The 23062-nt window shown below is 43.5% G+C and overlaps 1 protein-coding gene and 1 pseudogene across 1 annotated transcript; both read left to right on the top strand.

Moving 5' to 3' along the window:
- Window positions 1–1098, top strand: part of LOC124089414 (high mobility group protein B1-like) — a 60692-nt pseudogene extending 59594 nt beyond the window's left edge.
- Window positions 1099–5712: 4614 nt separating this feature from the next.
- Arpin (actin related protein 2/3 complex inhibitor) lies at window positions 5713–23062 on the top strand. Its single transcript, XM_046437438.2, has 6 exons — window positions 5713–6266; window positions 15164–15239; window positions 17415–17547; window positions 21059–21265; window positions 21666–21829; window positions 22545–23062. Exons 1-6 carry the CDS (start codon window positions 6175–6177, stop codon window positions 22551–22553), a joined length of 681 nt encoding a protein of 226 aa, XP_046293394.1. The 5' UTR covers window positions 5713–6174; the 3' UTR covers window positions 22554–23062.

Below are 23062 nucleotides of genomic sequence, written 5' to 3'. Positions count from 1 at the left end.
GGCCTGCCTGGAAAGGTCATATGGTGGGGTCTTAGGTCTTACCTAGTAGATGCACTCTAATGTTCCTCTCTCCTTGAATCTTGTGACCTCTTTCTTAGAACTGTGTCAGGGAAGCTCTGGCATCTCCATCCCATTGTCATGTGCAAGTTTCACACTCAAGATTTCACGTTCAAGTTTCTCAAGGTACAAGGTTTTGAGGCTCACCTACCCCATGCCCCTGACCCAAGCTCCACCTTTTTCCTGGTGGGCCTTGAATGGGACACGAGAGCTACCAGGACTGCACTTCCAGCCGCCATTGGTAGCTCCGTCACTTTTACAATCAGTTGCTGAGCTTAATTTTAGCAGTTGACCTTGAAACTTTAAGACATAAGAATGTTTTTAAAAACTGTAAAAAGCGACAGCCATTGCATTAGGTTGAGTTCCACAGAGACAGCAGAGACAGGAGCAAGTGAGAGGCGGACCCGCACTGGGCGACTCTGTGCCTCGCTGAGAAAAAAATAACTAAACATGGAGATCCTAAGAAGCTGAGAGGCAAAATGTCATCATATGCATTCTTTGTGCAAACTTGCCGGGAGGAGCACAGAAGAAGCACACAGATGCTTCAGTCAACTTCTCAGTTTTCTAAGAAGTGCTCAGAGAGGTGGAAGACCGTGTCTGCTAAAGAGAAAGGAAAATTTGAAGACTTGGGAAAGGTGGACAAGGCCCATTATGAAAGAGAAATGAAAACCTATATCCCTCCAAAGGGGAAACAAACAGGAAGTTCAAGGATCCCAATGCACCCAAGAGGCCTCCTTCGGCCTTCTTCTTGTTCTGTTCTGAGTATTGCCCCCACATCAAGGGAGAACACCCTGGCCTATCCATTGGTGATGCTGCAAAGAAACGGGGTGAGATGTGGAATCACACTGCTGCAGATGACAAGCAGCCTTCGAAAACAAAACTGCCCCACTGAAGAAAAAATCCAAAAAGGGTATTGCTGCCTACCGAGCTAAAGGAAAACCTGATGCAGCAAGAAAGGGAGCTGTCAAGGCTGAAGAAAGCAAGAAAAAGAAGGAAGAGGAGGAAGAGGAGGAAGATGAAGAAGATGATGAGGATGAATAAGTTGGTTCTAGCGCATTTTTTTTTCTATAAAACATTTAACCCTCCTGTACACAACTCACTCCTTTTAAAGAAAAAAAATTGAAATGCAAGGCTGTGTAAGATTTGTTTTTACACTGTACAATGTCATTTTTTTTTGTATAGATAACACACTACTGAATGCATCTTTAGATAGCTCTGTCCTGGTGGTATTTTCACTCACCACTAACCTTGCCTGGTACAGGATGGGGGTTGTAAATTGGCTTGGAAATTTAAAACAAGTTCTTGTTGGTGCCCAGCACAAATTAGTTATATATGGGGACAGTAGTTTTTCATCTTCAGTTGTCTCTGATGCAGCTTATATGAGATAATTGTTCTTCTTTTAACTGAATATCACTCTGTAATTGCAAAAATAAAGTTTCAATCGTTGATATTCTAAATGCTTCTAAGTAAATACAATTTTTTTTTTTATCTAAAAAAACCTGCAAACAGCAAGGTGCGGTGGTGCATACCTATAATCTTAGTATCTCAGAAGACTGAGGCAGGAGTATCTTGAGTTCAAAGCCAACCTCAGCAAAAGCCAGGCACTAAGCAACTCAGTGAGACCCTGTCTCTCCAATAAAATACAAAATAAGGCTGGAGATGTGGCTCCACCCCCCAAAAAAGCTGGCCTTGGGGCTGGGGTTGTGACTCAGTGGTAGAGCCTTTGTCTAGCATGTGTGAGGCACGGGGGTTCCATTCTCAGCACCACATATAAATAAAAATAAAGGCCCATTGACAACTAAAAAATATATTTTTTTAAAAAAAGTTGGCCTACTCTATATTTCTTCTAATGATCATTACCCCCATATCAGACAAGTGCCACAGGCACTCCATTTTCCAGCCCAATTTCACCTTCCACCTACACCTCACCCCAACTAGCCAGAGGTGACAACCTTAGTAATTTTGATGCTACTTTATGCCAAGAGTGATCAGCACTCACTCACCATTAGTTAGAATGCCCCTATTCCATCAAAACAGAAAGCAATTCAGTTTCACAATCCTGTCCTAGGAGTCTTTTTTCTAGCAACACTCTTGGGACCATCTGTCTTAGGGGTAAAGTGACCAAGAAGTGAGGCATGGAGTGTTGTTTCTATGTGAAGTCAGTGGATGGTAAAGCCACATTGGTCACTACAGAGAGGCCAGGACAGACCTGCAGAAATGTGACACTTAGAGGCACAGAAGATGTCCAATTGAAAGGCATATTATAGATTTTCTTTCCAAACAAGGTTTATTTCATTTGCCTTTATTGATGTGGCATGATGAATAGGTTTGGTTCTCCTTCTGGCATCTTATTTTATGTCATGCTTTCTCTCTCGAGTGCTTCCTTTGTTTTGTATCTTTTACTCTGTGGTGTGGATGTGTATATTCTGCAGGCTGTTTCACTGCATTGATGGCAATTTAGCAAGCTGTTTCTTCTGGAACCACCAGACTTTGTCAAGACAAGATGTGTCAGATATGTTAAGATGTGATCTGATGCATGAAACCTACAAATCCACACACAAATGCTCTTCTTGTTTGCTTTATTGTTTTCTGTGTTCCCTCCACAGGAATCCTGATGAATTTTATTTTGCCCAATGACCAGAGAAAGGGAAACAGAAAGGTTGGTGTGCTTGTAATTACATACACCACTTTAATGAGAGCATTCCTGAGAGAATTTTGATTTGGACTAGGGTTAATGAGAAACATATCCTTCACTTACAGTTTCACCTGTCTAGTGACTGGAATAAATTTCTACATACCAGCTTCTGGCTCTTTATATTTCACATCTTGTTTCTTCTTTATTACCCACAAAGTCTCAGTGCTGGGCACTGTAGGGCACGTTTCTACTGTGATGAATCACCTTTTTTGTGCCCTGTACCAGGTAAGGCATCTCAGAGCGGGGTAGTGAATCCCTACACTAAGATGGCTGGCAATCTTCCACTAAGGTGGAAAGACTACAGACCACATGAATTGATTCCATTGAACCCACACTAAACACATCCACATCAATGTCCCCTCACTTAGATCTCATTCCCCCATCAACCTACATGAGGCAAAGGAGAATTCTGGGCAAAAAGAGATGGTGATCTTAACTGATTGATGTGAAACTACCTTATATATGAAAATTTTACAAAAGCACATGCTGATGTGACCCTATTGTAAGGTTCATCCATTGCTGTTCTCAAAAGAGGTCCATGGTGGGTCCATGCATTACATGCATGTAATTTCAGCAACTTGGGAGGCTGCAGCAGGAGAATCAAAAGTTCAAGGCCAGTCTGGGCAGTTTAGTGAGACCCTGTCTCAAAATTGAAAAATAAAACAAGATGTAACTCAGTGGTAAAGTGCATATGAGATGTGAGTTTAATCCCCAGTACCACCGCCACCAAAAAAAAAAAAAAAACGTGGACTGAGGGATTGGAGGTTTAAATCTTTCCACCTATAAATCTGCTTCTGCTAATAATATAAAAAGACAAAATTGTAAAAGAAAGTGTGATGATGGCAAAAATCACAGCAAGTGGTGTCAATCAGCAGCAAGATTCAAATGTTATATAGTATTAACTTTAGATAACTTTATAATTTTCTCCATGGTGTACCTCTTGGTTTATTATTATTATTATCATCATCATCATCTGGGAATTGAACTCAGGAGTGCTCTACCATTGAGTCACATCCTTGACCTTATTTATTTATTCATTTATTTTTGATATTGGGGACCTAGGGGCATTTAACCACTGAACTTCATCCCAGCCCTTTTTATTTTTCATTTTGAGATAGGGTCTTGCTAAATTGTTGAGGCTGACCTTGAATTTTTGATCCTCCTGTCTTAGCCTCCTGAATCACTGGGATTACAGGTGGGTACCTCCATGCCTGGTGCAATGGTTTATAATTTAACAGAAAGACATTTATAAATGTAAATTATCTAAAGAAAATCCATCAAAGTTCTGGATTGTTTCCCTCAAAACAATCAATTTAAGAAAATAAATATCAAAAACTTTAAAAAAGTTTTTTTCTTGTTCTATTAGGTTCCTCTGCCTTGCTGATGCCTGGCCTGTAGATTGTGTTAATGGGGTGAATTTGTAGAGCCTAATAAGGAGATAACTGTTTTATAAGAAAGGACTTAGGGCAGCCCTGTCCATAGAATTTTCTGCGAGGATTACAAAGTTCTGCATTTGTGCTGTCTAAAATGGTAGCCACTAACCACATGTTGCTGTGAAGCACTTAAATGCAGCCAGTGGGACTAAAAAATTGAATTAAAATTTTTAGGTTTAATTAAAGTATCTCTACTTATTTATTTTTAGAGGGCTACAGACTGAACACAGGGCCTCACACATGCTAGGCATGCACTCTAACACTGAGTTCCATTCCCAGGTATTTTTATTTTTAGACAGGGTCTTGCTAAGTTCCCCAGACTGGCCTCAGAACTTCATCCTCCTGCCTCAGCCTGCCCATTAGCTGGGAGACTGTTGAGGAGACAAGGTCAAAGGACCATTCTACCCAGTAGGTCTTTTCTTTATCCTTCTTTCTGGAACATGAACTGAACAACCAGGTAGGCCAGATAGAGGGTGGGGCTGACTAATCCATTGGATACAATGCCTAGGTCCCATTGTAGTTTTAGGGGCCTTTTTTCTTTTTCTTTCTTCTCTCTTTTTCTAGTACTGGGTATTGATCCCAGGCACACTCTACCAGGAGCTACATTCCCAGGCTTTTCTATTTTTATTTCTTTAATATTTATTTTTTAATTATCGGCGGACACAACATCTTTGCTTTTTTTTTTTGTATGTGGTGCTGAGGATCGAACCCGGGCCGCACGCATGCCAGGCGAGCGCGCTACCGCTTGAGCCACATCCCAGGCCCCTCTATTTTTATTTTTTTGAGACAGGATCTTTCTAAGTTGCTCAGCCTGGCTTCAAATTTACTATCCTCTTGCTTCAGTCTCCTGAGTAGCTGGAGTAAGGCAGGGGCCACCGGTGCCCACATTAATTTCTTTTTAAAAAAATTTAGGCTGAATAAAAGTTTTAATATATAATATTAATATATTCATTCTTATACTAACCCAGTGCTAAAATAGAATTTAAAAAAACTCTTAATGGAGGAAAGGGGCTCTTGAAAGCTAAAGTGCCTGGGATTCACGAATGTCCTGTGTGTGGGAGAGGATGTTTCTTCCAACATTGACAGCTCATCCTCCCAGGTGTCTGCTTGGTTGCGTCCCCTTTCAGTGTTCTCCCAAAGGGCATACTTGGATCCCTGGAATGAGCCCGTTTGCCCCAGGGACTGCCACGAACCGGCCAAAGCAGAGAGTTAAGGCTTCCCAACAATCCCAGGGTCGGAGGAGACCAGGAACTGTGTGGGAAGAGGGCTGGTGGGCGGATAAAGCACGCTACAGAAAGGTAATGCATTTTTAGAACCGCTCTGATACTGATCCATTCTACAAAGAAGCGAGGGCTCAGAAAGGCTGAGGAACTTAACCAAGCTCTCACCTACGGCAGGGATCCAAACTTCCGTGTGTCTTAGTCTGACACCCAATCCCAGACTCCTTCGTCATTGATCCCTGGAACTCCTCCCCCAGCTATTGTGGGACTGCGGACCCGGCAGAAAAGGTTGCTTCTTTGCTGACCACTCTTTCCTCCCTAAGGGCTTTTCCCTCTTCCCCATTCCTGATCCCTGGAAAAACATCCATCCAGAGCTGATCCTAAGAAAGATCCTGTAGGATCTCTGGGCCTCAATTTCCCCCTTTGTGTGTGCGCTGGGGCAGGAATTTCCTTTTTAGTAACGAGGAAAGCAAAACGAGGAGAGCAAAGAGAAGGAAGAGAAGGACGTGACTGGTGATAAGCCCCTAGCCTCGAGTGCTTCCGTAACCCCCCTCCTCGCTCCCGCACCGCGCAGCGAGTGGCGGGCGGGAGTGGAGTTCGGCCCCTTTAAATCCCGGCCGGGAACGCCCAAGGCCGAGCCGCGCGGTCGGGACCTGAGGGCCTGGCGGTGCTGATCCCGGCGCGGCCTCCTGGCGCCTCCCCGCGTTGTGCACCCCGGGTGCGCCCGCTGCTCCCAGCACCGCACCCGGTGGCCTCGGCGGTCGGAATAATGAGCCGCATCTATCACGACAGCGCCCTCCGGAACAAGGCGGTGCAGAGCGCGCGACTGCCCGGGGCCTGGGACCCCGCCACCTACCAGGGGTAGGCAGTGAGCGCCAAGCCCGCGCCGGGTCCCCGCCGCCCCCGCGGGTAGACTGCGCGCGGGGCCTGGGCGCGCGGCCTCGGCTGCCTCCACTCCTGGGGTCTGAACCCCGCTCCGAGGCTGGGGTGGGACGCGAGGGGGGAGGAAAAGCCCGGTTGCCCGAGCCGCCTTTCGGGCCTCCAGTCCACGCCTCCCAGTGCCCCTGCCCACTGCGCCCCCCGAACCCCAGAAGATGCGGGTCCTCCTAAAACTCCCCGCCTGTCCGCACACCAGCGGGGAGTGAATCCCGACCTCCAAACAAGGCTCCAAAGGCGGTGCTTCAGTTGGCTATAAATTTCAGCCATTTGTCATGCTGCTGTGCTTCCAGGCCTTTGCATAGGCTTGTGCCCTGCCCCAGAAGGGACGGTGGCCATTAGTGACCGGAACAGCGGTGGGAGTCGGTATTATGGGCTGGGCTAGCGCAGGAACAGCCCTGGAGCCGGGTGTGGAGGAACCCCGGCGGGCTGGAGAAGGAAGGCCCTGCCCGGCCCGGCGTTATGAGAAGCATTACTCATTCCATTTACAATTACAGACACCAAAGAATTATGCTATGCGTAATCAACTGGACTCAGAAAGGCAAATACCTTAGAATCTTCTATGTGGAATCTAAAAAAGTGTAACTCAGAAGCAGAGAGAGGATCGGAGGTTTTCAGGAATGGGGGATTGGAGAAGGGGAGAAGGAGGAAGCCAGGATATAATCAAAAGGTTTGATTTATATGAGGAACAAGTTCTGGGGATCTAATGTACTGCATGGGTGGTGATGGATGTGTTTGTTAATTTGATTGTTATTATCATTACACAATGTGTATGTATATAAAGTTACTACATTATACACCTTGAATATATACAATTCTTTATCAGTTAAATATTTTAAAATGGGCTGGGGATGTGGCTCAAGCGGTAGCGCGCTCGCCTGTCATGCGTGCGGCCCGGGTTCGATCCTCAGCACCACATACAAACAAAGATGTTGTGTCCACCGAGAACTAAAAAAATAAATAAATATTTAAAAAAAAAAAAAAAATATTTTAAAATATAATTTGGGGGGAGGGAGTAGATAGAGGCAAGTGAGGTAGTGTGAGTTTTTGCTTCTTGTCCCATCCCTTTCCACTATCATCTTTAGTGGTGCCCACTCCTTTCCTTTTTATATGATTCTAAAAAAGGAAGCCCCTAGGATCTGCTTTTATGAAAACTAGAATCAGGAGTGGGGAGGAGGATCCAGTTCCTCAGAGGGCGGTACCCTCTGATCTTCAGCTGGTCTCCAAACTTAATCAAGTTCCCCACCTCTATAGTGACAAAACCCATTTCTTTGGGTTGATGATCACATGGGTATGAATGAGAACAAAAATATGGAACTGTTTCAAAATAGGTGAAAATGGAAGATAATTTATAGGAGCTTAGACACAGGCCCCAAATTTGCTTAAAGTAAAAAGTAAATTCTTTATATTTAGTAAGCACTTAAAGTTTACAAAATACTTTCTTTTTTCTTTTTCTCTCTGTTTTAGAAACTATTCTTTTATTTTTTAAAAAAATTGTTCTAATTAGTTATACATGACAGCAGAATGCATTTGACATTATACACAAGTGGGGCACAACTTCTCCCTCTGGCCTTACATGATGCAGAGTCACACTGGTCCTGTAATAATACATGTATATAGGGTCATAATGTCTGTCTCATTCCACCATCCTTCCCACCTTCAAACCACCTCCCCTTCATTCACACCCCACTTCACAATCCAAAGTTTCTCCATTTTCCCTACCTCCATCCCCTGTGTGAATTATAGATCAGCATCCGCTTATCAGAGAAAACATTTGGCCTTAGCTTATTTCGCTTAGCATGATATTCTCCACCTCCATCCATTTACCTGAAAGTGCCATAATTTCATTCTTTAAGGCTGAGTAATATGCTATTACGTATGTGCACCGTATTTTCTCATCCATTCATCTGTTGAAGGACATCTAGGTTGGTTTTTTAGTTGAGCTAGTGTGAATTAAGCTGCTATAAATATTGATATAGGTGCATCACTGTAGTATGCTGATTTTAAGTCCTTTGGGTATAAACAGAGGTGTGGGATAGCTGAGTCAAATGGTGGTTCTATTCCCAGTTTTCTGATGAATGTCCATACTGCTTTCCACATTGGCTGTACCAATTTGCAGTCCCACCAGCAATGTATGAGTGTGCCTTTTTCCCTACATCCTCATAAACATTTATCATTGCTTGTATTCTTGATGATTGCCATTCTGACTGGTGTGAGACGAAAAATTAGAGTACCTTTGATTTGCATTTCTCTAATCACTAGAGATGTTGAACATTTTATGAATATATGAATATTTGTTGATCAGTTGTATTTCTTTTTCTATGAAGTGTCTGTTCAGTTCCTTAGCCCATTTATTGACTTTTTTTTTTCTGTTAAGTTTTTAGAATTCTTTGTATATCTTGGAGATTAGTGCTCTACCTGAAATATGTGTGATAAAGATTTTCTCCCATTCTGTAGGATCTCTCTTCAAGTTATTGATTGTTTCCTTTTCTGAGAAGAAGCTTTTTAGTTTGAATCCATGCCATTTATTGATTCTTGATTTTACTTGTTGTGCTTGTAAGTGTCTAGTTAAGGAAGTCAGGTCCTAAGCAGGCATGATGCAGATTTGGGCCTACTTTTTCTTTTGTTAGGCACAGGGTCTCTGTTCTAGTGCCTGTCTTTGATCCACCTTGAGTTGAGTTTTGTGTAGAGTAAGACAGGGTTTAATTTCATTTTGCTACATATGTGTTTTCAGTTTTCCCAGCACCATTTGTTGAAGAGGCTATCTTTTTTTCAATGTATGTTTTTGGTGGCTTTGTCTAGTATTAGATAACCGTATTTGTGTGGGTTTGTCTCTGTATCTTCTATTCTTTATCATTGGTCTATTTTGGTGCCAATTATTTTGATGCCAATACCATATTGTTTTGTTAGAATAGCTCTGTAATAGAGTTTGAGCTCTGGTATTGTGGTACCTCCTACTTCACTCTTCTTGGTAAGGATTGCTTTGGCTATTCTGGGTCTCTTATTTTTCTAAGTGAATTTCATGATTGCTTTTTCTAGTTCTATGAAGAATGTCATTGGGATTCTCATAGGAATAGCATTAAATCTGTATAACGCTTTTGGTAGTGTGGCTATTTTGACAATACTAATTCTGCCTATCCAAGAACATGGGAGATCTTTCCGTCTTCTAAGGTCTTCTTCAATTTCTTTCTTTAGTGTTCTGTAGTTTTCATTGTAGAGGTCTTTCACTTCTTTTGTTAGATTGATTCCCAAGGATTTTATTTTTTTGAGGCTACTGTGAATAGTTTCCCTAATTCTTTTTCAGTGGATTTATCACTGATATATAGAAATACATTTGATTTATGGGTATTAGTTTTATATCCTGCTACTTTGCTGAATTCATTTATTCTAGAAGTGTTCTGGTGGAATTTTTTGGATCTTCTCAATATAGAATCACATCATTGGCAAACAGTGATAGTTTGAGTTCCTTTTTTCCTATTCATATTACTTTAACTTCTTTCTTCTAATTGCTTTGGCAAGAATTTCAAGGACTATGTTGAATAGAAGTGGTGGGAGCATGCATCCTTATCTTGTTCTAGTTTTTAGAGGGAATGCTTTTTCCATTTTTCTCCATTTAGAATGATGTTGGCTTTGGGCTTAGCATAGATAGCTTTTATAATGTATGTTTGTAAAACATTGAGATGTTTCTATTGTGCATAGTTTTTCTAGTGTTTTGAACAAGAACGGGTGCTGTATTTTGTCATGCTTTTTTTGCATCTATCATATATATGATTCTTGTCATCACATCTATTGATGTGATGAATTATGTTAATTAATTTCTGTATATTGAACCAACCTTGCATCCCTGGGATGAACCCCACTTGATCATGGCACACTATCTTTTTTATATGTTTTAGTATGTGATTTGCCAGAATTCTATTGAGAATTTTTGTATCTATGTTCCTCAGGGATATTGGTCTGAAGTTTTCTTTCCTTGATGTGTCTTTGGTTTTGGTATCAGGGTGGTACTAGCTTCATAGAATGAGTTTAGAAGGGTTTCTTCCATTTCTATTTCAGGGAATAATTTGAGGAGTATTGGTGTTAATTTTTCTATGAAGGTCTTATAGAACTTGGTTGAGAATCTGTCTGATCCTAGACTTTCCTTGGTTGGTAGGCTTTGGATGGCGTCTTCTATTTCATTGCTTGAAACTGATCTGTTTAAATTGTTAAACTCCTGATCCAGTTTGAATAATATATGTCTCTAGAAATTTGTCAATGTCTTTGAAATTTTCTGTTGTATTGAAGTATAAATTTTCAAAGTAGTTTCTAATTATCTTCTGTATTTCAGTAGTGTCCATTGTGATATTTCCTTTTTCATCATGAGTATTGGTAATTTGAGTTTTCTCCCTCTTTATTAGCATAGCTAAGGGTTTATCAATCTTATTTATTTTTTCAAAGACCCAACCTTTTGTTTTGTCAATGTTTTGAATTTTTGTTGTTGTTGTTGTTGTTTGTTTGTATCATTTTCATTGATTTCAGCTGATTTTAATACTTTCCTGTCTTGTACTGCTTTTGCTGTTGATTTGCTCTTCTTTTTCTAGGGCTTTGAGATGTAATGTCAGGTCATTTATTTGTTGACTTTTTATTCTTTTAATGAATGAGCTCAATGCAATGAATTTTCCTCTTAGCACTACCTTCTTAGTGTCCCAGAGATTTTGATATGTTGTATTGGTGTTCTCATTTACCTCTAAGCATTTTTTTTATTTCCTCTCTGATTTCTTCTGCTATCCATTTGTCATTCAATAGAGTGTTATTTAGTCTCCAATTGTTGGAGTAGCTTCTATTTTTAATTTTATTGTTGATATCTAGTTTCATTCTGGTATGATCTGATAGAATGCAGGGTAATATTTCTACGTTTTTGTATTTGCTACGAGTTGCTTTGTGGCATAACATATGGTCTCTCTTAGAGAAGGATCCATGTCTGCCGAGAAGAAAGTATATTCGCTGCTTGAAGGATGAAATGCTCTATATATGTTTGTTAAGTCTAAATTATTGATTGTATTATCTAGTTTATAGTTTCTTTGTTTAGTTTTTGTTTGGAAGATCTATCCAGTAGTGAGAGAGGTGTGTTAAGGTCATTCAGTATTATTGTGTTGTGGTCTATTTGATTCTTGATTGAGAAGGGTTTGTTTGATGTATGTAGATGCTCCATGGTTGGGGGCATAAATATTTACAATCGTAATGTCCTGTTGATGTATGGATTCCCTTAGACAGTCTGAAATGTCCTTGTTTATCCCTTCTGACTAACTTTGGCTTGAAGTTCACTTTATCTGATATGAGGATGGAACCCCCTGTTTGTTTATGCAGTCCATATGAGTGATATGTTTTTTCTTAACTTTTCACCTTCAACGGTCTGTGGATGTCTTTTCCTAGAGGGTGAGTCTCTTGAAGACAGAATATTGTTGGTTCTTTTGTAAAAATCCAATCTTCTAGTCCATGTCTTTTGATTGATGAGCTTAAGCCATTAACACTCAGGGATATTATTGAGATATGATTTGTATTCCTGGTCATTTTGGTTTATTTTTGGTTTTTAACTTGTCTTAGTTTCTCCTCTGACTGACTTTTCCTTTAGTGTAGTTCCTCCCTTTGCTGGTTTTCATTTTTTTTTCTCATTTCTTCCTGATGCAATATTTTGCTAAGAATGTTCTGTAGCACAGTTTTTCTAATAGTGAATTCTTTTAACTTTTGTTCATCATGAAAGGTTTTTCTTTCATCTTCAAATCTGAAGCTTAGCTTTGCTGGATCTACAGTTCTTGGTTGGCATCCATTTTCTTTCAGAGCTTGATAAATATTATTCCAGGACCTCCAGGTGTTTAGGGTCTGGGCTGAGAAATAAGCTGAGATCCAAATTTGTTTCCCCCTATATGTAATTTGACATTTTTTTCTTGCAACTTTTAAAAGTCTATCCTCTTTCTATCTGTTATTCATGATCATTATAGTGTGCCTTGGTGTGGGTCTGCTGTAATTTTGTACCTATGGGGTCCCGAAAGCCTCTTATAGATGATTTTCTATTTCATTCTTTAGATTTGGGAAATTTTCTGATATCACGTCATTGAAAAGATTGTGCATTCCTTTGGTTTGTATCTCCACAACTTTGTCTATCCCAATAAATCTTAAATTTGGTCTTTTTATGTTATCCCAGAATTCTTGGATGTTCTGTTCATGATTTCTTATTATCTTCTCTGTACAGTCAACTTTATTTTCAAAAGTAAATATTTGGTGTTCCTTGACTGAGGTTCTGTCTTCAAGAGGTCTAGTCTATTGGGATACTTTCCATTGAATTTTTAATTTGGTTTATTGTTTCCTTCAATCTGAGGATTTCTCCTTGATTCCTTTTTATTATATCTGCCTCTTTATTGAAGTGTTCTTTCACTTCCTGTACTTTCTCTCTGATACTATCTATACCTCATTTTGAAGATCATCCTAACTATGCACCTTCTAAACTCCTACTGACATTTCTTGTACTGTATTGTCTATGGATTCTATTGTTGGAACATCTTGGTTTGTTGAGATGGTTTTTCCCCTTGTTTGTTCATGTTTCATGTTGTCTTCCCATCTAGTTTTATGGATCTGAGGCAGTACAGTTTCTACCCTGCAATCGTAGAGTGTCCATGAAGGTTTCCAGTACCTCACCTTTAAGGAGGACACCAATATTAACCATACCCATACAAGCAATATACAGCCTTATATCAAATAGCTCCTATTAAGGCATCTATAGTTTTGTTGCAATAAACAGAAATGAGCCATTTAATTATTATCTACAGTATAAACAGTAAGTTTGCTTAAAGGGTTTACTGTTTCAATTGATGGACAAAGAGGGAACAGAAGTAGTGTAGGATGTGATATTTATGAGGGAGATGGAGAGAAGATAGAGGTAAAAATTTATAGTAAGAGCGAAGGAGGAATTAATAGAAGTTGGCTGTTAGCATGAGAGAAGTGAGAAAGAGAATCAGGGGAGGCAAATAAGTGAGAGGAAATATATGTAGATTTTTTTTAAATGTAAAAATATAAGAATACACATGTAATGTACTATTCAGACATCCCATTCCTCAATAAATTGATGCATGAAAAATGTTTGGTTTTAAAGATGGTAGAGATATGAGACAGAGAGGGCCAAAAAAGAAAAAAAAAAAGAAGAAGAGGAAAGTCTCAATGGAATATTGAATAATCATTTCCATTCATGTTCCAAAGTTTCTTAGCTTCCCTTCTCTGCCATAGTTATAGTTGTCAAAGTTGATGGTAGCTCCATTCTGGTGGATGCTGGACTGGTTGGCTGGGTGAGCTGATAGCACCCTCTTCCAGTCTTCGCACCCATTGTAGCTGTCCCCTTCTATCCCCTTGCACTTCAGGACTCACTGAGGTGGAGAGAGCCTGGTTCTCTCTAGTTTCTCCAACCTGTGCTTCCCCCAGATCCTGCCCCCAGTCTCCAGCTTTTCACAGGCTTGCCAAGCCCAGTCTGGGCCACACAGACCCAGCCACAATCTAAGGCATTTGGGCTTCAGATTCCCCAGGCTCTGCCTTGCTGCAGTCCCAAGATATCAATGCTCTTTTAACTTGCAGAGGGAACCACCAGGGATGCACTCACACAAAGGAGCAACCCTGTAAAAAAGGCATCCAAATGGTGGCCACTAGCACACGCAGCAGGGAGCCCTCAGGTGCAACAAGACCTGAAGGTACACTGAGAATAGATCTTCAGGTCCTGGCCCATATCCCCAGACTGGCCAGTGTTCCCTGAGATGGCAGCAGTAAACCTGCACGTCCCTAGGCCCTGGACTTCCAGGCCCTGGCCCGTGTCTGCAGATGGTGGTGGCTGCTTGTAACCAAACCTGCAGGTACTCTGACAGTGGACTTCCAGGCAGCATTGGGCAGTGGCGATCCACAGGCTAATGGCTGGTGGTCTGCTGGGAAATGGCAGGCAATCCCAGTGTGTGGCAAAGGCATGGGGGTGGCAAACGGTGGCGGATTGGTGGGCAGCAACTCTCACAGAAACAGTATTTCCTTTGCTTGTATCCCAAATCACGGTGAGACGAGGAATGCAGCTTCCCTCTAGTCCACCATCTTGGATCTCCTCTCTTTTATTCTTTTTTTTTTCTTTAGTTGTAGATGGATACAATAACTTTATTTATTTTCATGTGGTGCTGTGGATGGAACCCAGCGCCTCACACATGCTAGGTGACGACTCTACCACTGAGCCCCAACCCCAGACCTCTCTTTTATTCTTTATATAGAAATTTACAATAGTTTTTGGTATATGTGGCAAATTGAGTTTCTTCCCTCTTGTGATACAATTCCAAGACTTTGATATGTATGTAAACATGTTAGACACAGACCACACTGAATTAAAACTTAAGAAACCAAAACTTATTAAATGTTTGTTTATACTAAAACACTCCTGATCAACAAAATACTTTCGTGTACACAATCTCATGCCATCATCAAAGGAGCAATGTGAGGTAACCATTTTTCTCTCTGTTTTGTAGATAAGAAGACTAATAAGATAATATGACTCCCTAATGCAGGGGGTCATAGCTTGGTCTTAGGGCAGGCTGACATGGCTCCTTCTATACTTTGGACCATGTCCCAGCTTTTGGAAGCTTTATAGGGATGGAGGTTCCCATATGGGAAGTGCAGAGAGGGGCTGCTCTCTGCCAGGCAAATTGGAGATCTGGTGGGATTTGGTTCTGTCGCAATGCAGACTCTGGCATGGGCCACTGAACTTGAGTCATCGCTATTTCCTGAGGACTGACAAAACCCACCACCCCTTCTTTCATTCTCATCCCCAGGGGGAATGGCGTCCTGCTGGAGGGAGAACTGGTGGATGTATCTCGGCATAGCATCTTAGATGCCCATGGCAAGAAGGTGAGGATGTGTCCTTAGTGGCCCTCACAGGGTCACCCTTACCCTCTGAAACATCTCAGTCCTTTCCCATGAGGTATCTTCTTATTGCTGGGCTCTGACTTGGGATCTAGTCCCTTTAATGATGGACTCACAGAACAGGTGGAGAGATCAGGTGGGACCAGTGAGTAGAAAGAGGGCAGGTAAGGCTGTGCTGGGTAGCAGACAGGGGGTGTACCTGGTTCTTGCTAGAAAAGCCTGGGTCACAGCTGAGAAAACAGACCAGACCTTCCACCCAATCTAACGAGAATGTAAAGTCTGTGTTGCTGCCTGGACCTTCAGTTCCCATACAAATGCTCCTTTGGCCTTAGTCTTCTCAGCTTCCCGGCATCATGCTCCTTATTACCACTCCATCTCAGGTGTCCATGGACACACCTGGCATTCACCATCCTATACTAGCCTGTGTCTCTTCTGAGCACTAGTTCTGCATTTCTTTTTCTCTTTCTTTCTTTTTTTCTTTTTGTTACTAGGGATTGAACCCAGAGGCACTGTACCACTGAGTTACATCCCTAACTCTTTATATATTTTATTTTGAGATAAGGTCTCTATAAGTTGCTGAGGCTGGCCTTGAACTTGCGATCTTTCTGCCTCAACCTCCTGAGTTGCTTGGATTACAGGCAAGTGCCACAGAGCCTTGCTCCTCCCCTCTTTGAAACAGCCCCAAACAGATGTGCTAATCACCTTATCTTGGTCTGTAAAACTCAGCTCCTCAAAATGCCCTCTGTGTGATCAGAGGCCTGGTACCTACATGGAGCCTGTTTCTCTTATACATCCCACAGAAAAGCCTCAGTTCACTACTATTTTCATGCCCAAAGAGGCTTTGCCAGCACTCTCAGCTCTTTACTGAGCATTGAGCAGGCCAGAGCTCTAAGCCAGCCTGCCCAGTCTCCTGGCCTGATGTACCCCCACACTGGTGTGGGACTTGTCTGCCTTTGCTGTGCTCACACAGGCAGGGTGTTTGCCCAGCCCCTCTCCAAATTTGCCTCTACCAAGTTCCTCATTCCTGATGATAGTGTAAGTAGCCTGTCCAGTCACTGGCCTGCAAACCCCCACTGTTGCCTCCTCCCTGCTACCCAGGTAAGCAGTGCTACCTCCTGCTGGGCTCTTACCTAACCATTTTTTTTCCCTCCCCTCTTTTCTCCTTTCTATGTCTTCCCTCCTCTGATGGGTCCTCAGCTTGTTCTGACAAAACCTTACACCTGCCTTCCTGCCTTCTGGCTGCCCCCAAAGCTCATCCCTGGCCTGCTGCCAAATTGTTTCCAGAAAGACATCTCTGAGGGTCTCACTGCTGCCCCTAAATCTTTCAGGATTCCTTCTTGTCTACTAAATAAAATTCAAGCTCCAAATGCCAGCTCAAGGCCTGTCTCAAATCAGCCCCACTTGTCTTCCCAGCCTGAGCTCCCAGGAGCCTCCCAGTGTCCTGTGTTGCTCAAACATGCACATGGGCCTCTTGACCTTTACTTTGTGTACCTGTCCCAGACACCCTTATTCCTACCACCACAGATTTCTTCACCTTTCGAGACTTACCTTTCCTTCTTTCTCCCAGGAAGTGGTCTCTGTTTCTACAGCTTAGGGGGACAATTCTTCCACCTGTTTTGTTTAGAATAGTTGGCAAATAGCATTGATAGGGCACTTCCTGCTTTGCACTGTGCTTCCTTCTCCAGGATGTCACTGGGCTCATACAACACTCCTGAAAGGGGACATCACTCTGTTACCAAGTGATAGGAGAAACGGAGGCTCAGGAGGCTGAGAATCCTTTGCCACAGGCACTACATCTGTTGAAAGGGGCTGAGTGGCTGTCCTTCCTAAGGGCTCCCCTTCAGTGCCCTTTTCACAGTACTCCTGCTTTTTGATATTTGATATCCCTCTAGCTTAAGTTACAGTTTCCTGCATATATTTTCAGTCTTTGGCTGTTTGGAAGCCCTGGGGTCAGACCCTGGCCTTCCCTATCATAGACTTCCAGCAGGGTGCACCCTGTGGCAGGTGCTCTATTTTTATTCATTCTCAGGAATGAATAAATATTTGAGTTCGACGCCAGCATAGAGGGCAAGGACAGCGCAAGCTGCTCCCAGAGCCCAGAGTGTGTGTGTTGGTGGGAAGTTGAGCAGCCCTCCTCACTCTGTCTCTCCCTGGCCCCAGGAACGCTACTACGTGCTGTACATTCGGCCCAGTTGTATCCACTGCCGTAAATTTGACCCCAAGGGAAATGAAATCGAGCCCAACTTCAGCACGACCAGGAAGGTGAACACAGGCTTCCTCATGTCATCCTACAGTAGGTATCCTCAGTCTTCTTCCCTCAGGGCCCTCTGACACATTAAGACCTTAGTAGGTCTGTCTTCTGAGCCTCTGGGCCCCTCTAAAGTGGCATCTCAGCATGTTTGGCCTTGACTCCAGATGTCTGATCCCAGGTTCCCTGATGGACTCATTCCTTCCCCATACTTGCTCAGAAGATCCCCATTGCCCCATCTCTATCCCAGGGGCCAGGCTGGCCTTCCCGACTCCTGCCATTTCTGCAGCATGGCAAAACTGTCCACAGACTTGGCTGTGGACTCTTACTATCTTTGCACAGAGATCCAGAGACCCAGCCAAGCCCCCAGGAGCTTGTTTTTCTGCTAGAATCCCCATTTGGTTCTTGGGCCCTGTCTCTGTCCATTTGTGCTGATACAACCATGTTTTAGACTGGGCAATTTATAAATGACAGAGATTTATTATGCACAGTGCTGGAGGTTTGGAAATCCAAGATCAAGATTCTAGCAGATTCAGCGTCTGGCGAAGGCTTCTCTCTGCCTCAAGGATGGTGCCTTCCTGCTAAGTCCTCACAAGGCAGAAAGGCAAAGTAGCTCCCTCCACCTTGTTTATTTACTTATTTATTTGGGTACTGAGGATTGAACCCAGGGATGCTTAATCATTGAGCTATCTCTCCAACCCTTTTTAATTTTTATTTTGAGACAGAGTCTCACTAAGTTGCTGAGGCTGGCCTTGAATTTATGATCCTCCTTCTTCAACCTCCCAAGTTGCTGAGATTACAGGCATGTGCCACCATGCCAGGCTCCCTCCATCTCGTTTATAAGGATGTCAATCTCATTCATAAGGGCTTAATCACCTCCAAAAGACCCAACTTCTTAATACTCTCACATTGGTGACTTAGTCAGCTTTTTCACTACTGTGACTAAAAGAACTGACAAGAACAATTTTAAGGAGGAAAAGTTTATTTGGGGACTCACAGTTTTATGGTCTCAGTCCATAGGAAGCCAGCTCCATTCCTCAGGGCTCAAAGTGAGGCAAAACATTATGGCAGAATAGTGTGGTGGAAGAAAGCAGCTCACATGATGATCAGGAAGCAGAGAGAGATAAGAAATACATACCCCCCAAAACAGGCCCCCAGTGCTCACCTCCTCTAGCCGCATTTTACCCACGTTCAGTTGTCAGTCAATTAATTCCCATCAGGGGATTAACTCACTGATTGGATTGAGGCTCTCATAACCAAGTCATTTCTCCTCTGAACCTTCTTGCATTTTCTCACACATGAGCTTTTGGGGATACCTCACATCCAAACCATAACAGTGATCAACATATGGATTTCAAGGAGGCACATTAAGACCTTAGAAGGTATTTCATGATTTTCTTCCATTTCCCAATTTTGACTGCAAAAGGTATCTCATTGCTTTCTGCTGCTGGGTAAGAAGGTTTTGAGATTGAGTGGGAATCTCTCATTCTGTTCACTCATGTTTTCAGTTGCTCATTAATTCTCTGAATATTTTGTGAACATCCCACATGCTGAGACTCCAGGGATGAACAGGATTCCATCTTGTACTCAAGATAGTCTCAGTTGGTAGAGAAGATGGACGAGTGGATGATTGGAAGCTGGGAGGGTTCTGAGCCCCAGGTAGTCATAGTCAGCCATGCATTGGACGAGGGACCAGCAGCACTGATTCTTGATAGATAACAGGAATTAGCTGGGTGCTAGAGCTTGGAAGGATGTTTCAGAGAGAAGACAGTGCATCAAAAGATAGGGATTGATCTGGTGACAAGAAGTTGTGCAGGCTAGGTAGCAAAAGGGGCATGGGCACGAAGGGGCTGAACTTAAATGGAGGCTGCTGGGGAGCCCTTTAATGAGAGATATTAGGTAGCTAAGTGATGTGATTAAATTTGTTTTTATTATTTTATTTATTTATTTATTTTTGCAGCACTAGGGGTTGGACCCAGGTGGCACTCTACCCTTGAGTTATATCCCCAGTGCTTTTATTTTTTATTTTGAGACAAGGTCTTGCTAAGTTATTGAGACTGGCCTCAAACTTGTGATCCTCCTGCCTCTGCCTCCTAAGTTGCTGGGATTATAGGTGTGTGCCACTATGCCTGGCTAGATTTGGTTGTAAATGCTCTGGGATAGTGAATCAATTGGAAACCAGGGAAGCCTATTTAGAGGCTGTTAGGGTAAGCTGGGATGGAGATAAGAGGACCAGATTGAAGGATATGTCATTGGGGAGTGAGAGACTGGACCAATTCCATATGGAGATGGACAGTGGCCTCAGGGTTAGGCTGGATATGAAGGGAGAAAGTGGAAGGAGTCAGGGATGTTTCCAGAAGTTGGACTTGGGTGCCAGGCTTGGGGGAATGTAGGGGTGAGGGGAACAGGTTTAGGGGGAAGAACACTGTTTGGCTCACACTAGGTTAGAGTTGTCAGTAGCACTTCTATTGGAGACTTGGAGAAATGGAGACTTGGAGAATCCCATAAGGATCAGGAAACAGAACCACTGGAGAAGTCTGAAGGAAATGGGGAAGGTGTTACGTCTCTGAAGGGAAGCAGGAGTGGGGAGCTAGCAGGGCAGGCAGGTAATGTCCAGGGAATGAGAAGATGGGAAAAGTGTCAGAGGGTTAACAGTGAAGAGCTATTCCAGGTATCTGATGGGGGTGGGCAGGGTCTGGGGTAGTGGCTGTCAAAACTAGAATGCAAGAAGAAGTTGAGGAAAGATCAGGGAGCATAGAATGACAGACCAGCCCTGGAGGAATGAGGATTTCTGGGACCCAGGTGGAGGGACAGGCTCTGGGCAGGAGGGAGAATGTCTTATCCTTTGAGATAGAAGGAAAAGAGGAGAGTGGTCTTGTAGTCAGAGGCAAATTGACAAGGTATTTGGTGTCAGGTAAGCAAGAGATACCACCTGATGATTTCTGTTAATCTTGAAAAGTAGGTGAGATGGTTTATTTGGGAGTTGTTGGTCAGGGGAAAGGATTGAGGAGAATGGAACATTTTGAGTGTCCTCTGCGTAAGCAAGGTTTTCTGGGGGAGTCCCAGGGGTGATCCTGACTACTGGCCAAGGCTATGGCACCATGAATGGGTCCTGTTGGGTAGGCACCATTTTTATCCCTATTTTTCAGTGTCAGAAGTTGAGTTATTTGTCCAGATTTGCTCTAGGCAGCCTAGCTCCAAAGTCCAGCCTGTAGCTCCTCTGATGAATACTACCAGAATGGTACTGAGAGCCCTACCCTGCAGGTGGTTGTGAGCATGTAAAACACTCAGCCAGCTGGGCCTGGTGGCACATGCCTGTAATCCCAGCTGCTCACAAAGATTCTAAGGAGTATCTCAAGTTCAAGACCAGCCTGGGAAACTCAGCAAAATTCTGCTTCAAAATAAAAAAATGAAAAGGGCTAGGGATGTAGCTTAGTGGTAGAACATCCTTGGGCTCAATCCTTAGATCTACAAAAACACTCAGCCATCACCTAAAAGGCCCTCTGTTAGTCCTTGCTATTCACCCTTAATAACCTGCTGTTCTGTGTGCCTGCAGAAGTGGAAGCCAAGGGAGACAGCGACAGGCTCACAATGGAGGAGCTAAAGGGGCTGGTCAATAAGCTCGAGCTGCTGGCACTGACAGAGAGCCTCACCCCCGACCAGACAGTGGCGTTCTGGATGCCTGAGTCAGAGATGGAGGCGGTGGAACTTGAGCTGGGGGCTGGGGTACGGCTGAAAACTCGGGGTGATGGCCCCTTTATAGGTGAGCAGTATGCCTTCACTCTAGCCTGATAGCCTCTTGTGGGCTCTGGGGGCCTTTAACGTCCCTTCTGAGGCTCTCCACCTTTCCTGCTTAGAATTATGGGTGCATACCAGGTCTAGCCTTTCCTGGGGACCTAACCAACCCCTTGAGATTTATTCCTCAGTTCCTAGACAAGTGCCCTGGGTCATTAACCTGGATACCTATGGTGCCACCCAATCCTCAGGTTCCTGTGACTAACCCCTGCTATCTAGTGATTTGTGGGGTGCACCCATGGCTTCACTGACCACATCTAGACCTGGAGAGAACAATGACTTAACCCAGGTCTAGGCCTACCAGAATGGGCCCAGCCCTCACTGTTCTACCACAGAGATAGGACATTCAACTTCTTCTCTTCTTTCAGATTCATTAGCCAAACTGGAGGCTGGAACAGTGACCAAGTGTAATTTTGCTGGTGACCGAAAGACAGGGGCATCCTGGACAGACAACATCATGGCCCAGAAGTCTTCAGATGGGGCTGCAGTGGAGATCCGAGAGCAGGGAGATGGGGCAGAGGATGAGGAGTGGGTAAGACAAGGAGGCGGCTTTGGTGTGCTTGTTATCTCTTGGCTGGAATTTTGTACATACTCATTGTAGTTGGGGCTCAGACGAGGACATAGCAGGATAAACTGTACCCCCTAATTTTTATGGAGTTCTGCAAAATTCCCCAGAGTGTATAAACATCAGGGAGATTCCTTTAAGGAGACCTTTCTTTTTGGAAAGGAAGCCTCTGAGCCGCTGAGTACGTGTTTTTTTCTCCTTGGTCTGGGCTCCCTGCCTGATGTGGCCAGAAAATGGCTGACTTGGTCCTATCTAGTGTTTCTTATACTGAAGGTCAGCCTTCTAGTTGATCCTCAGCTGATTCAAAGCCAATTTTCTGAAGTACATTTCACCTGAAGATTTGAATTGATGTAAAAAGACCCCAGATAGAACAGTTAGAGCAAAGAAGTTAAAGAAAACTGGTATCCTCCTCTCATGATGAAGATGAATTTGGCCAAAGAAAGCCAGGGCAGGTAGTGCGGAAGGTCTAGACCCGATTCTGTCTTAATAAAGCCAGTCGACAAATAGTGGACTGGCCAGGCTGGCTCTGGGGTCAGCTCTAATTATGTGAGGACAAGGCACATGGCCAAGGGTCCTATGGGCATCGTGCATTGAGCCCTTAGTTTGATGACTTACAGAAAACTTTTATGAAATATGCTCTGTTCACCTCTCTTTACTTTTTACCCCCTTTGGATTGCTCCAGGATGACTGATATTCATGAAGCACGGATGCCTCTGGGGCCACCTGCGTCTTCTATGGCACTGTGGACAATTTCCTTCAGCGACCTCCATGCTGAAGCTGGAGACCAGTCTTCCAAGCCTTACCCAGTTCTTCCTGCAGCTGCTCTGAATACCATTTAGAGCATGCTGAAATCAAATCCAAAACCAGGATGTGGATGGAGGGATCCTAAACTGTGGCTTAAATGCAAGTCCAACCTTCCTAGATAATTTCATGACACCTCCTGCCCTAGTGACAGCCTTGTTTTGGAGGCAGGTAGTGGGCAAGTGCCCCGGGGCAGTTTGGGAGGAACTGGACTTGGTCTTGGTGCTTCATGGGGGATTCTTCTCCTGTCTAAAGACAGAGGACTTCTGAGGAGAAATTAGTGGGCTCTTTTCTCCGATCTGTTTCCTGCTTCTTTCCACCCGGCCTTCTTCCCAGCACTCTGCTGTAGCCCCTTCTCCCCTGCTTCAAGCCTCCTTCTCCACCATTTCCTCTCATCCC

The sequence above is a fragment of the Marmota monax genome, unplaced genomic scaffold (assembly GCF_021218885.2).
Source record: "Marmota monax isolate L192 unplaced genomic scaffold, Marmota_monax_Labrador192_F-V1.1 WCK01_AAM20220418_F8-fsc00005, whole genome shotgun sequence".
Lineage (NCBI taxonomy): Eukaryota > Metazoa > Chordata > Mammalia > Rodentia > Sciuridae > Marmota > Marmota monax.
The sequence above is the reverse complement of the archived record's forward strand: the minus strand, read 5'-3'. Positions and strand labels throughout refer to the sequence as shown.

What these genes read in the sequence shown, in the direction of transcription:
- Arpin (XM_046437438.2), top strand. Translation starts at nt 6,175, where the DNA reads ATGAGCCGCATCTATCACGACAGCGCCCTCCGGAACAAGGCGGTGCAG. An exon ending in GACCCCGCCACCTACCAGGG is followed by an intron (nt 6,267 to 15,163) that starts GTAGGCAGTGAG and finishes TCTCATCCCCAG; the next exon opens with GGGGAATGGCGTCCTGCTGG. An exon ending in GGGTGATGGCCCCTTTATAG is followed by an intron (nt 21,266 to 21,665) that starts GTGAGCAGTATG and finishes CTCTTCTTTCAG; the next exon opens with ATTCATTAGCCAAACTGGAG.